Source organism: Cydia pomonella, chromosome 22 (assembly GCF_033807575.1).
Source record: "Cydia pomonella isolate Wapato2018A chromosome 22, ilCydPomo1, whole genome shotgun sequence".
Lineage (NCBI taxonomy): Eukaryota > Metazoa > Arthropoda > Insecta > Lepidoptera > Tortricidae > Cydia > Cydia pomonella.
In genome coordinates, this window is record NC_084724.1 from 8,123,432 (window position 1) to 8,140,692 (window position 17,261).

Here is a 17,261-nt window from a genome sequence, read left to right on the forward strand (position 1 = left end):
TATTTATTTTGTTATAAACCATGACCCTTAGTTTCTAATTTTTACTAATTATAATTACATAGAAGTCTTCAATCAACAACAAAGTTGAAAACCTGCTGAAGTCCATGAGTATTTTCCAGCTCCTTTGTAAGGCAGAGGGAATATATTTCCCACCATTATTGAATGTTTTTAACAAAATAACAGGGTTCCATTTTGAATAATTGCTGACACCCTTATATGCTTACATATATGCCCTAAAGCGTTATTGTAGCCTTGACTGACATACTAATAATTTGCAATTGTTTGATGTTCAGTAATAAATTGCATCTCTGCAGTGGCGGGGCAAGAACAAAATTGTATGTGGGCAAGGTACATTTTGCAAGGCCCTCCAGTGGCGCAAGAAATAACGAACATTTGTTCGTTGTGGCCTCTTGGACTACGTATAGGCACTTATTTGAGGCGCGAGGCCCTTCGGACCGCCGGAACGCCGCCTCTGCGTAGCTATGAGTAGTACTGTCTCGGAAAGTTACTATCTCTGAATACAACTTTTGATTTCCAAACCCAACCCATCTTTATTGGCTTCGGAAGGTCTTTAATGTCTACAACCTTAATTTTAAACCCATCTAATTGCACCCCATTGAGTGCAACACTAAGCCAGGCTACACATTCCTTATCAACACAATTACAATGAAATGCACCTCCAATAAGGTCACCTATCATGAGCCCAGGAAGTGGATCTGGAGCATTATCTAAAGCCTCTAAGAGTATTTTAATTATAGAACTAATTTGACCGTTCCAGATATGATCAAATGGAAATGTCACAGGTATAAAGGCAACTTTTTCTGGGTACTCTTGGTCTATCTTTGTCCGCAAAACGTCAGGTTCCAATTCAGTAGACCAAACACTAGAACTGCTCATAGCTTTAAGACCGCTTTCGCCTTGCACCTGGTTCGCCAAACGACCCACCGAATGTCATACTTTTCGCAATTTTTCCTTTTAAGGTGACGAACGGATCCCTACTAATCCTCCTCTGTCTGCTTAAAGCTCATTCCGTGAAACGGGTCAACTTTGCCTTTTGGGGTACATTTGCATAGTAGGCTTTCGTTTGCGTCCCTCCAGGTAGGCCTTAATAAAATAAAAATATAACACTTCGATGTTGAGCCGACACTGCCGTCTGCCGTGGACAAAGAGCAAAGACCGACTACGAATTACGATACTATGATCAATATATTAATATTATTATACGCTTTGACTGCGATGACTACAAACATGTGTAAATACCATGGTTTGCAACGAATACATGATTAATTGATTATGATTATTATTACAATACCAAAGAGAATATGATCACTAGGTCACGTCACGTCCAAAGAGTATAATAATATAATTATGTCACGTCTACGTTTGAAGAGACGGGACCTAGGCTATAACCGCGAAAATCGAAGTTCGTCAATTGCGGGCATTTTTCTCTGTCACTGTAATTACATCTTAGTGAGAGTAAAAGAGAAAGAACCCCGCAATTTGCGAATTTCGGTTTTCGCGGTAGGCCTCCTAGAAAAAAATGATATTAGAAACCTCAATATCATTTTTAGGGTTCCGTAGCCAAATGGCAAAAAACGGAACCCTTATAGATTCGTCATGTCCGTCTGTCTGTCCGATTCTGTCACAGCCACTTTTTTCCGAAACTATAAGAGCTGTACTGTTCAAACTTAGTAACTGGATGTATTCTATGAACCGCATTTAGATTTTCACACAAAAATAGAAAAAAAAACAATAAATTTTGGGGGTTCCCCATACTTAGAACTGAAACTCAAAAAATCTTTTTCAAACCCATACGTGTTGGGTATCTATGGATAGGTCTTCAAAAATGATATTGAGGTTTCTAATATCATTTTTTCTAAAATGAATAGTTTGCGCGAGAGACACTTCCAAAGTGGTAAAATGTGTGTCCCCCCCCCCGTAACTTCTAAAATAACAGAATGAAAAATCTAAAAAAAATATATGATATACATTGCCATGTAAACTTCCAGCGAAAATTGGTTTGAACGAGATCTAGTAAGTAGTTTTTTTTTAATACGTCATGAAATTAAAAAAAAAAAAATTTTTTCATCATACCCATACGTGTGGGGTATCTATGGATAGGTCTTCAAAAATGATATTAAGGTTTCTAATATCATTTTTTTCTAAACTGAATAGTTTGCGCGAGAGAACCTTCCAAAGTGAAAAAAAGTGTGTCCCCCCCTGTAACTTCTAAAATAACAGAATGAAAAATCTAAAAAAATATATATGATATACATTACCATGCAAACTTCCACTGAAAATTGGTTTGAACGAGATCTAGTGAGTAGTTTTTTTTTAATACGTCATAAAATTCAAAAAAATTTTTTTCATCTAACATATACGTGTGGGGTATCTATGGATAGGTCTTCAAAAATGATATTTAGGTTCCTAATATCATTTTTTTCTAAACTGAATAGTTTGCGCGAGAGACACTTCCAAAGTGGTAAAATGTGTGTCCAAAGTGGTAAAATGTTGAACAAGATCTAGTAAGAAGATTTATTTTTAATACGTCTTAAATTATACGGAACCCTTCATGCGCGAGTCCGACTCGCACTTGGCCGCTTTTGAAGACCTATCCATAGATACCCAACACGTATGGGTTTGATGAAAAAGATTTTTCGAGTTTCAGTTCTAAGTATGGGGAACCCCCAAAATTTATTGTTTTTTTTTCTATTTTTGAGTGAAAATCTTAATGCGGTTCAAAGAATACATCTACTTACCAAGTTTGAACAGTATGGCTCTTATAGTTTCGGAAAAAAGTGGCTGTGACATAAACGGACAGACAGACGGACATGACGAATCTATAAGGGTTCCGTTTTTTGCCATTTGGCTACGGAACCCTAAAAATGGTTCAGAGTAACTTAGTTTGTGTTGTGTATATATGGGCCATAGTTGCCTGAAAATAAATATTTTATTTTATTTTTTATTTTTAGTTTTACCTTAACGCAAGTGGCAAACGTATGAACTCGCACATAGCACTAATTAATGTGTAAATAGGGCCTGACACAAAACGGGATAAGTAAATAAATATCGAATAAAATTCACAATAATTTATTGAAACAATTGAATTATTTTAATTGTATACTTACTTACATTTACACTTATAAAATTCATAACAACTTAGCTAATATGTACATTTTATGATAAGACAAATTGTCTTGGCGCTACGACTTTAAAGCTTACAATTTACTATAACTCAAGGTTTCTTACCTCACTTAAAGATCGTCACAGACGGAGCGATAATATAGGTACCAAAATATATCTTATATGTTAACAGCACCAATCATGGAACATTTAAGAGAAAATTTGGAGTGTTTTTGATATTTCACCGACATCTGCAAAATTTCTACCGCTTTACGCTTTAAAAGTTGAAGGTCCAATTCGTCCTTTATGTTTTCTATGTATTTAATGAAAGCTACCGCAATTGGTTTCAATATTATTAACCAATTAAAATTGTGTTTTTTTTTGCTCCAGTCATGGAGTGTATGGCGCCATTCATTTTCAAAATAACAAATATCAATGAAAAATTAAACATAAGCAGCTCTTTGGCTCTTGTTTATGGTAAAATGTTGCCAGCGATTAAAAACTGATGGTAAATACTTGTTTTACAGGATTTGTCTATACCAAATACCATTCTATTACTGGTGCCTATTCCATTATAGGAGTGTTTACTATAGCAAGGCACCTTACGATATATTTTACGTGACATTTGACAGAGTCCACACACGAAGCTATAATATATATTTTGGTATCTTACGATATCTTATAACAAGGCATCTTATATGTATTTTGGTATATTTCGTCTCTTTCACAATGTAGGTAGGCTAGACAGACAGCTATATATATTTTAGTATCGTTGGCTTGTGTTGTGCTTAGCTATACTATTAAATAGCTGTCTGTATCTTACGGTATATTAATATATATTGCTGAGTTTCTTGCCGGTTCCATATTGGGATACCCTCCTACAATTTAGGAGGGATTTAAATCTTCTCGGGTCACAGGTGTAGGGTTAGAGCCGGCGTAGCTTTATTTGACGTTCATAAGCGCATCGTAATATGCCTACTTGGAAAAACTAATTTTTATTATCGCTTCGTCTGTGTCAGGCTTAAGAGGCTGTCAATTGGCTAAGACCTTGAATAGTTATTTAAAAAAAGATAGATCGATTTTTCGCCCCCAAAAACCCGCATATAGCAAATTTCAACGAAATCGTTAGAGCCGTGTCAGAGATCCCCGAAATATATAAATATATACAAAAATTGCTCGTTTATAGGTGTTAGAGAGATCAGAGACGAAAATGAGGACTCCGTTTGTATGAAAGGGCGATTTCGGCCGCGGTGTACCCTCTTAAACTAAGAGGGGGCTGGGCGAAGTAATAACACAGAGCGAGCATACTGGCCGCTTCGTGCGTGAGGAAATTGCTTCGCGCGTATGCTCGCTCTGTGGGTCCACACAGTCTATTTACACACACACCCAACAACACTAGAGTCAGTTAAGCCAGGGTCTCCGGAGGCGGCGGCGCCATGCAGTTCCCGTCGGGGTACCGCTTCTTGAAGGCCGCGATCAGCTCGGAGTCCACCAGCCGCACTCCGTCCACTTGGTTGCCTAGTGTTATCCTGCGCAAGCAAGTTTTTATTACATTTCTGTATGAATTAGTGACAGAATCCATAATTCCCGCGGGAACAACATAGGCCGTTGTGCTTCAGTACACCCGCCTGAAATAACATCTTTTTCGAGCAAGTGTGATGAAAAACATTGTGTGTAACTTCGGAGTAAGAATATTGCAAACTTCCCTTCCTTCCTTCTTTAATTCCCTCGTTTCCAAAATTTCACTTACCCCGCTCCTTGCACAATGAACTATTGTAAACTCAAAAACTACTCGTTGAAATTTGAATTATTGAGACCGTGCACGTTGAAGGTCCTGACATCTTATGGGCTACATCAGGAAGATAAACTTGACATTACGCTAATAAGTAGAAGCCTCTATATTATATAGATGAAATGCACATAATGCACACCCTCTTGGGCGTTGCAGGTGCTGCCAACTTTTGGTCTATATCGGAAACTTAAACTTGACTTACCAGTTGGGTTGCACGTTGTGTGGTCGCCCGAATAGCTCGATTTTTCTCGTACCGGGACTTAGCCTCTCTGTAACACAAGTAAAAATTCAAAAAACGATTTCTTTTTACAAGCTTCTATTTAGTTTCACCTGTCCCTGTCCCGTTGTCTGTCGGTTTGTAATCAAATCTTGCAAGTTAAATTTGATTGAGCTGAAATATTGCATGCATATGTAAGTCGGGTGACAATGCACCATCGCAAGTGCAGTGCAAGGTACCATCGAGCTGATCTGATGATGGAGACAGGAAGTGGCCATAGGAACTCTGTGATAAAACAACGCAACCTAATTGTGTTTGGGGTTTTTAGAATTAGCTCGATGAGTTTTAGTCGCCTGTCTAAAATAAAGTAGTCAGCGAGCTTGTAACAAAAATGAAATTTTTGCCAAAAACTTTTTTATTACACACTTTCAGCTTCACTATATATTTGTATACCTACATGAGTGCTTACGAGTTCCCGGCAAACGGCCGAATTTCACCTTCCCATGCAAACGGAAGAGATCCCATACAGGGATAAGTTCGCCTTTGTTGTATTTAATTTACTCTGTAACTGTGTTTTTCGTGTTTTTTATTTCTATGTACAATAAAGTATATATGTACATACATACATATACATACAAACGGAGTGTCGTTCTCATTTTAAAACTAAGTGTTGGATTGTAATGAAACTTTGCACATATAATGACATGAGGTATATCTAGCCCTGTGATAAGTTTATATAGCTCTAGTTTATAAAACAAACTAAATAGAGCAAAAACAAATTTTGTATGAAAAATTTAAATTCGCTTTATTTTTGAACTATGGTATCTGAAGCTACATAAACTAATTACAGGCATAGGTATACCTTATCCTATTGTAATACAAATTTTTAGAGCAATCTAGCTAGTCATTTTAAAATGATGAAATTGAGAACCGATCTAGCTGGGGACCCTTAAAATCTTGTAACTGAAATTTGAACCACTTCTGATATCTGATTCAGTTAAAACGTACAATACTTCCGTAATTATAATATAACATGTAGAGCTAATCTAATGATGCAGGAAGGTATCCAAAGGAACTCCTCGTTGGAAAAACACAAACTCATCAAGTATATGCTCATTAGAAAGGTGTCGAGAAGTACTTGATGGACATACACATGAGAACAAGTACAGACAGCAATAGAAGTGTGTGACAAAAAAAAAATAAAGTAACTTTTTTATATTTGGAGACAACCATTACACAGATCGATCCAGCCCTTAACTAAGCAAAGCTTGTACTATGGGTACTAGGCGACTACATACATACTTAAATAGATAAATACATACGTATATACACACATACTTATATACTTATTTACTTATGTGTTAGTTTAGGGCATTTATTCGTGTGATGAGCATGGATATTTGTTCCTGAGTCATGGGTGTTTTCTATGTATTTAAGTATTTATAAATATTTATATATTATATATATCGTTGTCCACTGTGTGGGACTTAGTCAATTTGTGTAATAATGTCCTATAATATTTATTTATTTATTATATACAAATAAATGCCCATACCGAGATTCGAACCCGAGACCATCGGCTTCAGAGGCAGAACGCACAAGGTTAACTCACCAATAATGCCGTATATCTCGTCGGGCTTGTGGCTCGTGGCTCTGACTTCGGCGACGATGACGTCACAGTCCAGCCCGCGGTTCAGGTTGTCCGGGTCTCCTTTCATTCCTACCTGTGTACAAAAAAATGTTCAATAAAAATTTAATAACTTTTGGTAACGATTCGCATTGGCCTCTGTGGTCTCGGTGTGAGCCCAAACGGTATTTATTATATATTAAGTAAGTGATCACACTCACTAGACAGTGCTCCTTGCTGTGGTTCAGCCAGTGCCCTGTACGTCTGGCACGTATGATCCTCTGTAGCTTGTTTACCACTCACTAGACGGTGCTCCTTTTTTTTATGTAATAGGCTGCAAACGAGCAGACGAGCCTCCTGATGGGAAGCAGTCATCGCCGCCCATGGACATAAGCAACATAGCCGTGGTTGAGCCAATGGCCCGTGCGTCCCGTTCGTATGATCCTCTGTAGCTGGTTGTTCCTCTGATCCGTTCGTATACCCAACAGTACAGACAGACAAACACATAGTATAACAGTGCAGACTATAGTAGGATCACACTCACTAGACAGTGCTCCTTGCCGTGGTTGAGCCAATGGCCCGTGCGTCCCGTTCGTATGATCCTCTGTAGCTGGTTGGTCTTCACCCAGATTAGTTCGTCTACGCGTTCGTAGCCCCAGAGTTTAAGGCATTCGCGACCCAGCTCCATAGCTCTGAAAAGATAGAATAATTGACATTTTAGAAGAATTGAATTGACCTCTAACTTCTACAGTTAAGATTAAACCTTTTGGCCGTCATTGACTTGACATAAAGTCAGTACATTTCGTGCCCCACACGCCACGACTTCATATCAAGTCGAGGTTTTGTTCAGGTTTGTATACGTGCAATTTTTGACGTGACGTTGATGACACTTTATTACTTCATTGACGTGGCGGCGAACAGGTTAAGTACCAAATGTTAAGTGTATACATCGTAAGTCATAACACACCTTTGTTACCATAGAATCAAAGATGCGTATGCGTTTCAAAGAATTGTATTTTATAATTGTTGATGTGCTTGTTTTTGCTTGTATGTAAATCCCATGTTGACGTGTAAAAGGGCCTATTTGTTGAAGTAACGTACCGATATATTTGGCTACTTTGGCTGTACTAAAAAACCTAAAACACACTATAGAGAAACACTCCTCACATTTCTTAAATCTTGGATTATTGATTTCAGACTAAAGATTCATTACTTACACTAGCTTACTGTGGGACTTAGTCAATTTGTGTAATAATGTCCCATGATAAAAAAAAAATCCGCATGTTTTTAATTTGACAGCTAATGTAAATGGCGTTGTATAGACCACCAAGACCTCATCTATAACCAGCAAATTTATGGGTAGCACATCGTAACTGGTGAATTTCCAATATGACTTGGAACTCCGGTAGCCGTTTAAGTGTAACGTTCTGACGGCAGATGTCGTTAGAGTCCCCTAGACCCATATGGTGGGAAAATTTGCTGGCTATGGATGAGGTCTTGGTAGCTCAGTTGGCAGAGCGCTGGAGTATCTATCCAGAACTGTGAGTTCAAGTCTCTCAATTTTTGCACTTTTAAATTTATTTTAAGCTTAATAGCATCGTTCGCAGAAATGTTTTATTCTTAGACTTTACAGATACGAGTACAATCAAAAAACTTTTGCTTTAGATACATATGACGTTGATAATAATTACTTTCTTCGAAGACAGTCTCTAGTGGACCCAGTTACCTGCCAGTGACCCATAGAAATATAAGGCCCTTGTCCTGCAGTTGTGGCACTCCCAGACACCGCATCTCGTCGTCCGACATGGTCCCGTACGGCAATTCCATGTGGATGTCCCACGGCGGGTCCGCCATTATCACTGCGAATTTTCCTGCGAGAAATATTATATTTTGTAGATTTTCAATTTGTAAACAAGTTCCGGTCATCCAAAAGTTGATATAAGCATTTAGACATAAAGCTGATTATATTTGACTTGAGATTATTGTTACTATTGGGCTTGGCACCGACTTCAAACATATCAGTTGGTAACTCATAGACTTAATAAAAGCCGGCGAAGAGCTTATCGGGCTATGCTCAGTGTAGGTTCCGTAGTTACTCTTCCGTCACAATAAGCTAAACTGGAGCTTAAAGTATAGTAGATTGTTAACCAAGGGATGAACTGTGGATGTACGTTTTTTTACTATGAAGGGAAAACTTTTTTCATAACTCAAAAACAGCTAAACTGATCATGTCCGCTATAGTTTTCATTTAATGTCTTTCTTAAGCTTTACTTTCACGATTTTTTTCTAATTTTTGACCTATGGTTCAAAAGTTAGAGGGGGGGGACGGGACACATTTTTTTTTCTTTCGGAGCCATTATCTGCGAATATATTCACTTTATCAAAAAATGTTTATTGAAGACCCTTATTAGTTTTGAAAGACCTTTCCAACGATATCCCACACTGTAGGGTTGAAGCAAAAAAATGTTCACCCCCACTTTACGTGTAGAGGAGGTACCCCAAGAAAAAATATTTTTTTAGATTTTATTGTACGACTTTGTCGGCTTTATTGATTTATATATCCATGCCAAATTTCAGCTTTCTAGCACTAACGACCACGGAGCAAAGCCTCAGACAGACAGACAGATGGACATGGCGAAACTATAAGGGTTCCTAGTTGACTACGGAACCCTAAAAAAGGATAATACTTTATTTTATCCTTTTTGAAGTCGGTTTACCTTTTTTGTAAAAAGTTTTTATGTTAAGAGTGTTTCGTCAGAAGTGCGTTTGTCAAACTTTGACTGTCATTTGTGACTTTTGTATTGCTTCAACGCAATGGGTCCCATATAGACATTTGATCCTCAAAATAAACCTAATCGACTGGGACCATTAATAAAACTTGCCTAGCCTATTACTACCTAAAAACGTCATGTCTAGATAACGCAGGTCGCACTGTATCCACTGTGGGGGCGTCAACGTCAACACTCCGTCAGGTTTGGGCGCCACCTGCACACCTGAAAAGTACAAATATAAATAATGGAAATGAGCTTACTGTTGAGCTGCGTTTCCACCAGACCAGATATGCGACGATGTGTAGCGAGAGCGAATAGATCGCGGGCCATCGCCTCCCGCCTGATACTTTGTCATAAATATGATAGTTTAGATGCTATCATGAATTAAAAAACAGTCAGCCGGTTGTATCGAGGTGGAAAGACCGTCAGTTGATGACATGAACATGTCAAAAATAGGCGTTACCACTTTATGTCCGCAAAGTATGTATAATGTGTAAATAGCGTAACCGTTTATTATTATTATTATTAATCGTATGGCATGCACAGTTGAAGGAAAATCAAAGTATGGCCTTGAGGTTGTCAAGCCAGGTAATCAGGTCAGGATTGACGGAGACCAAATCTTCAGCAGGTCCCGAATATAAATACAAATACAATGATATGTTCAGTTGTCTGCTCTTCCTCACCGCACTCGCAGAGTGGAGAAACATTCCAGCCCCATTTGTAGGTAAGAGAGTTGCAACAGCCATGCCCAGTCCTCAATCTGTTCAGGCGACACCAAAGTTTGCGAGGGAGATCGAACCCTTTTAATTTTTGTGTCGGGTCGGTTATAAGGGTGAATTTCCCGGCCGTGACCACCACCCCACCTTCCACCGTTTATTTGGAACGCCTGATGGAATGCTACATGCAAAGTTTCATAATTTTTTATTACTATCATAAAAAGGTAAAGCGCTTATTTTTTACATGTTCATGCAACCAGCTGACGTTCTTACCGCCGCGATACAATTCGTCAGTCGATTTTTTTAATTAACTGAACTATCATCTGACAAAGTATCAAACGGGAGGCGATGACAATTTTTTTTACGTGTTTCGGTGACTGCCATTCCTCAATCCACCAACAGAGCGGCAGCTGACGTCCACGAGGGTTCGTCATACATATTACATAGTCCTTAACCACTATATGAGATTTCGCCCGGGAGGCGATTGGTCATGACCAATAGTAAACTAGAATAGAGTTTCGCTGAGCGAGGATAGGTAAATTAAGTGATTCTATTGATTCTTAACACATCCCTCGTTACGCATCCACCCATCCTCTGGTGGAAACGCAGCCTTCAAGTGCACTTTTCTACACTTTTGAACACCTTGTATGGTATAATTATTTTTTTAGTTACTGGTAACTCTCATCATAATTTAAAGATAAGCATACCATTCTGTGAATTCTTTTGAGCCGTGTCGGTGATTTTGGCCACGGTAGCGTTTGGGTCCGTGTTGTCTACCTCGTAATGAACATATCTGAAAAAGGAACAGCCAATTGAATTGTAAATCAAGACAAGTTGGGCAGATGAGCGTTTGTAAAAAAATACCATTTCATTAATTTTGTATTTTTTCATAAATTTTGTTATTTCTATTCAGAACCACGAGTTCTTTCGATCCTAATGGGTTAAAAATGAGTTTTTTTTCTATTGTGTTACCATTTAAAAAGTTTGATGAATGTATGAAAATTCCGGGACACTTTTTTTTCTCCTATAAGGACTGAAGGGTCGTGATCTTGACCAGAAATAACACAAAACTGGCAAACAAGGTCACAAAAAGAATGACAAAAAAAAAAGAAACTCAGATATGAGCTCAATCATAGCCAAGGCCCAAACCAAACATTTCAATTAATCCGAATGAAGTAGTATCCTAATGTGTAACATGTCTGACTGATTTCATAATTTCATTAAAATTTAAATTAAATTTCATACTAGAATCCCATACATTTCATTCTTTCCGCCCAGACTCCAGAGAACGTAAATCAAATCAAATCACCACATACATACATTATCTGTGGACTTACTTGCAGCTATCCATATGAAAGCAGGTGTTTAGGAAGGAACAATCACCGAGGGATTCATCAGTGTGTGCTTGTATGATCTTCTTGAAGTGCAGTTTCTTACAGGCGCCATCTTGTCGTTGGGAGGTGGCGCGTGCGCACTCGGCGCGGGTGCCGTGCGGGCAGAACTCCATTACTTGTGCGCCTGAATAATAAAAGACGGTGTTATACTGTGTTTGACGACCGGTCTGGCCTAGTGGGTAGTGACCCTGCCTATGAAGCTGATGGTCCCGGGTTCAAATCCTGGTAAGAGCATATATTTGTGTGATGAACACGGATATTTGTTTCTGAGTCATGGGTGTTTCTATGTATTTAAGTATTTATAATTATAATATATTATATATATCGTTGTCTAGGTATCTACAACACAAGCCTTATTGAGCTTACTATGGGACTTAGTCAATTTTTGTAATAATGTCCTATAATAAATAAATAAATAAATAAATATTATAGGACATTATTACACAAATTGACTAAGTCCCACAGTAATATTTATTATTATTATTTATACTAGTGGCAGGCACGCCACGCTGCCTGTGCCCGCTGCTGTTGGATAGTAGCACGGAAAAATATAATTTGATAACAGTTTTGAATGATTCACATTCATTTGTTTGTGTAAAAAACCAATGATATCCGAATCTACACATAGTGACACTGTGAGTATAGTGTGCTTGGATAGACCAACAAGTGTGAACGCGGCCAGTGGCAACGTTGAAAGCGAACGCAGCTGACGCGCACGAATGAGGGTAGACCGAGCGAGGTCTACACAACTTTGACACCCATCCGCTATAGCGCGCTATCTCCAGTTACCCGTGACTACCGTTACCCACAACTGTCAATATCCCGGTCGATTTAAGTCTAATTATAGTTTATTTTTTGGTAAAAAAAAAACTTTAAGGAAACCAGACTAATACCAAAAACCTTAATTCATAATGTGTTTGTTCGTAGGCTCATAAAACCAGTCCTTGTGCTAATAGGGATGTTGTCGGTATTTAAATTATTTCACATAATGCACGAATAAAGTATCAGATAATTATTAGAAAATCGTAGACAGCAGTTATTTTTTGACACAATTTACTACTAAAAAAAACTAAAAAAAAGTAGATGACTTGACCGTGACGTAACTTGTGCAGTTGTCATATAAATTCCATAGTTGCTAATCGCTTTGACAGTTCGAAAAAACAAAACTGATTTGAACAGCAGGCAAGTACCCTATAATGTCGTATCCAATAGTGGAGCCTTGGCTTTTAGCAACTGGGGAAAAGTATTAAGACTAAATGAGGATCAAATCTCACCACCGCCCTAAAGGATCAAATATTATTCTATCAGCGTCAAATCAGACGTCTTCCCCGACTGATTTGCCCAAGGCACAATACCGCTACATTTTGTGGCACTTTTCGTTATGCCGCTACGAAGTTCTGGAATAATCTTCCGCCACCTACTTCTTCTTTCACAATTTTGTTATCCATTTTGTAGTGTAATGACTAATGATGTGTTGCCTGAATAAATATTATTCTATTCGAATTTGTACCTAATCTGGTTCAATAGAGAGTGAACTAATAAACTTGAGAAAAATTATCAAAATAACCTCCTTGACTCTTGAACTTGTCAGCCAGGGATTTCTCCTTAGCAGTAGGTTTGCTGAGAAGATCCATGATTTCCTCTCCCACTCGCTTCACGGCTTTCTCTCGGCTGGAGGGCATTGCTAGTAATGACTGTAACAACCAAATGTAAAATAAAATATGTTTTGTCTGATGAATAAAAAATAGTAGGTAAGTATACCTCTACTTTCTGAAATAAAAAGTTTATAATTTATAATAAAATAATGCAATTTCATTGGATGCCTAACATTTTAATGAAAAATAAACACGCAAGCGTTTCGAGTGCGCTGTACACTTTGCAACTGTGATTTTAACGAAGAGATGTTATGGCTTTGACACTAATTTTCGACTTTTGAATTTCTTTGGTGCAATTAGTCCCGAAGCATTTCATTGAATTAATAACCATCCGGCTAATTACTAAGTTTTAGAAGTCGGTGCCAAACCAAAATTTTAGGCAATGAAGAATGCTGTACTCACTTGCATAAAATAGATATAGTTTACTCATTACTAGTTCATGCACTACTCACTACTTGTATTTCTTTGCTTAGTTTGGGGCTAGGTCGATTTGTGTAAGATTGTCCACAAACATTTTTTGCAGCAAATAATGTTTTTGTTGGTTTGGCACCGGCCTTCAAAAACTAAGAAAGTAATAAAAATGGGATAGTATCAGTGGCAGATCAAGGATCTTGGTTTGGGAGAGTCGTGAATTCAAGGAGGGTTGGGTGTTGAGGAAAAATATTTTTATTAGGTCGTAAAACACGCTTTTATTAGGTCGACCTGTATGTAACTAACTATGTAATGGAATCTAAGGTAACTAATTTAACCATCTTCCAAGGATCGTAGCATCATGAAAATTAGCAGCTGTATGTAGTTCTGATGACAATACAATAATATGGTACTGTCGAACTGATATGATGATGAAGTCGGAAGATATGAACTGGAACTTCATGATGGAACACCGTATCATAGCTGTGTTTGGATTTCATAGAAAAGTCTTTTAATGAACTTTGACCACGATTAGGTTTCAAGGTCTGATGATGAAGCCGGAAGATAGGCACTGGCATTCCATGATGGAATATCGTATCATAGTCGTGTTTGCACTTGTGAGAAAGGTCTCGTAATGGACTTTGAACACGATCAGGTTTCACATTTATAAAAGCGTGTTTTTCTAGTGTTTTTTAGACTATTAATTTATTTATGTAGGGCCTCAAATGCATTTGAGCGAGGAGGAAAGGGCTTAAGCTTAAAATTCTAGTCAATATGCGAATATAATGAATATTACTCAGTATAAAACTTAAATGAATTTTACATAATGAATAAAGTATCTTCATACCATCAAATCCGTGTCTTTCTTAGTGACCTTCTTTTCTTCTGTAGCATTCTTTGCCTGTTTGACTTTAGTTCCCTCATCGGGGGTCTCTTCTCCTGTACAAATAAACAGTCAGTTATATGAACTTACTGAAATAGATGGACTTCCTACAATAGCAATATGCATTGCTAATTATTATTCTTCAATTTCAAAATAGTTCAGTAACAAAACTTATTTTAAGTTATACAATTGGTATTCTTTAGGTATGGAACACAAATCTTACCTTTCCTCTTATTGGAGGTTTCCTCCATCAGTGCCGCAAGCACAGCGGCAAGCCGTACCGACTCGGCGCTGACCACTTCAATGCCCACATCGGTACTGCCTTCTGGTCTTTCCCTGATACTGTAAAAATGCACAATTTGAAAAATAAAAATATCATGAACCCTTAATAAAAATTTCAATAACCTAACAAATAGTGTTACAGTCACGTCTGAAAATATCGATAAGAAAAATGTGCCAAAAATATGTATAAAGTACCATAATATATGGGCAATAAAGTCGTGTATAATTACATATTTTTGGCACTTTTTTCGTATCGATATTTTCAGACGTGACCGTACATAGAATCGCTTAAAAAAATCTTTAATAATAGTTTACACTAGTGCTCACAATTTTTTTTTAATTTTTCATGTAACTTCTTCATCTTTCATTCACAGTCAATAGGCGGGTCCACACAGAGCAAGCATACGCGTGAGGCAATTTCCTCGACCTCGACCGAGGCACGTCTACACTGACCGTTTTGTGTGTGAAGAAATTGCCTCGCACATACGTGCTCGCTCGCTCGCTCGCTCTGTGTGTACCCGCCTTATTCAGAACCTGTAAGTGGGACCTGCATGTCTGAGTTGCAGCAGACGCACCTCCAGGGAGGCTGACGGAACTACTACTATAACATCACTTACGTGATAAGTTTCTGAGTAGCAAACTTCTGCAGCAAGCTGGCAACAATTTCAGTATCCACATCGCCAAGCCCAGGCAAGAGGGCACTGGCTGTTGCAGGCAGCTGCAGCTGCATGTCTGACAGCACTTGCAGCAGACGCACCTCTAGGGATGCTGATGGGACTATGACTTTTGGCTTATCTGGAATGTTTATCAATACTTAACCCCTTTCTTATTTTAATTCAGAAAATCCAAGACCCTATTGTTGTTCTATTATTAATACTACTACCTAAATTATTTCTAAATAGTTTGCACATCATCCTGACCTGATCAGATAGTGGTAATGCCAGAATGATATTGTTACAATGTGTGTGTGTGGTCGATAGACCATGGAGGCCCAGCGATCTTTGTTTATATAAGGATTTGGCATCGCATTTGGTGGATGCCAAGGGGAAATGTGGCCTGCTGGGCACACTGCCTGCTGGCAGCGAGTTAGAGGGTCTTTTTAATATATAGGGTTTTTTTAATGTATACTTTTAGAGTAAGTAAGTTGACAAAGCCTGTTGCAGATTCTACTGCTGTATTGTTTTGTGATGAAACCTGTAGCTGATTGTGAGTTTATGTTCAGCTCACAAAAATTGTGTTGTGGATATAAAATTATGGTCCCTGAATACAACTTTATATTTTTAAACACATACATTTGTAGAATGCAGATATGTCATGTCAATTTGCAGTGCCTTGTTCCAGACACATTTCATCAAAACATATTAGACCTCCAACATCTTTAAGTGTTTATGTGTTGTTCTGTTGGATAGATAGAAAAGTACAAAATAAACACAAGTGCTGTAATATACATCCATCAGCTCTAAAATCGGCTAGTGTATAAATAAAATAATAAATAATCCTCTAGCTTACTATATTGGGTGCTTACCTTGTTTAAAAAGCATCAAATTTGACTATAAATTTAAAACTACTGTTTTGATACGAGGAAATATTATATACTTTTTACAGTATCTGTAGTTTGGTCCGCTTTGCTTGATATCTCGGTGTTTTTTTACTAACGTAGAAGTTTAGGAGTTGCTACAGGCTTTTTAAGCATCTTTTATGTTTTCTATGTCTATATGGTAATGTTAGGTTCAACAAGTAAGCAAAAGGACTTGCGATATCGCTGCGTGGAGCCTCTGTGGGTTCACACAGAGGCTAATGGGTGGATAATGGGTCAAAATATAGAGAAGACAATAAACGTACCTTCATTTTTCGTAACAGCAGCGCCGGCAATCGGCTTTTCTTTTCCTCCTGGAGACCCTTCCGGCTTGTCACTACTCACTAGCGATGATCCGAGGATATTCTGCCGCTCCTTCTTACGCTTCTCCAACTTCTCCCGTAAGCTGTTTCTCTTGCTTTTTACAGCTTGAATCTCTTCCCAGGCATCAGACATTTTAATGGGTACAGGTTATGTTAGGAAAGCGACTTAAATGCTGTGTAAAATACGACGATTTCGTTGTGTTTGATGATAAACACCGAAATATTTAATTCAAATCGTATGAGATATGAAAAAACAATTTAATTATAATCATTTTCCTAATATATTCTATAAGACTCTTAAATACAAATAAACAAATTCTGACACAGTTTGATATTTATAATGTACGGCCATGTGCACCTATGCGGATATAGTCCAAAGAGTACTATTAAGGTACTATTTTTTACACATTCTCTGCAATACCATGCTTATTGAGCATGCTATAAGCTGTTTGCATTTGCTATTTGCCACTAAAAAAGTATGCTTAAAAGTA

At 37.9% G+C, this 17,261-nt stretch overlaps 1 protein-coding gene across 1 annotated transcript; it reads right to left on the reverse strand.

Annotated features, from left to right (window-relative positions):
* Positions 1-3,074: 3,074 nt before the first annotated feature.
* On the reverse strand, positions 3,075-17,206 carry LOC133530154 (N6-adenosine-methyltransferase catalytic subunit). Its single transcript, XM_061868011.1, has 13 exons — positions 16,714-17,206; positions 15,489-15,666; positions 14,813-14,931; positions 14,554-14,645; positions 13,208-13,334; positions 11,584-11,764; positions 10,954-11,039; positions 9,657-9,752; positions 8,486-8,630; positions 7,304-7,451; positions 6,745-6,856; positions 5,118-5,184; positions 3,075-4,652 (listed from the first exon to the last, which is right to left on the reverse strand). The coding sequence occupies exons 1-13, from the start codon at positions 16,901-16,903 to the stop codon at positions 4,529-4,531; spliced, it is 1,665 nt and encodes a 554-aa protein (XP_061723995.1). The 5' UTR covers positions 16,904-17,206; the 3' UTR covers positions 3,075-4,528.
* Positions 17,207-17,261: the final 55 nt, after the last annotated feature.

Bases quoted from the DNA above. Each gene is read 5' to 3' on its own strand.
- LOC133530154 (XM_061868011.1), bottom strand. From the start codon at position 16,903: ATGTCTGATGCCTGGGAAGAGATTCAAGCTGTAAAAAGCAAGAGAAAC. The intron at 9,753-10,953 runs GTATGCTTATCT...TGTACTTTTCAG, and splicing joins TCAAAAGAATTCACAGAATG to GTGTGCAGGTGGCGCCCAAA. The intron at 8,631-9,656 runs GTAGTAATAGGC...TATTTCTCGCAG, and splicing joins TCTAGACATGACGTTTTTAG to GAAAATTCGCAGTGATAATG.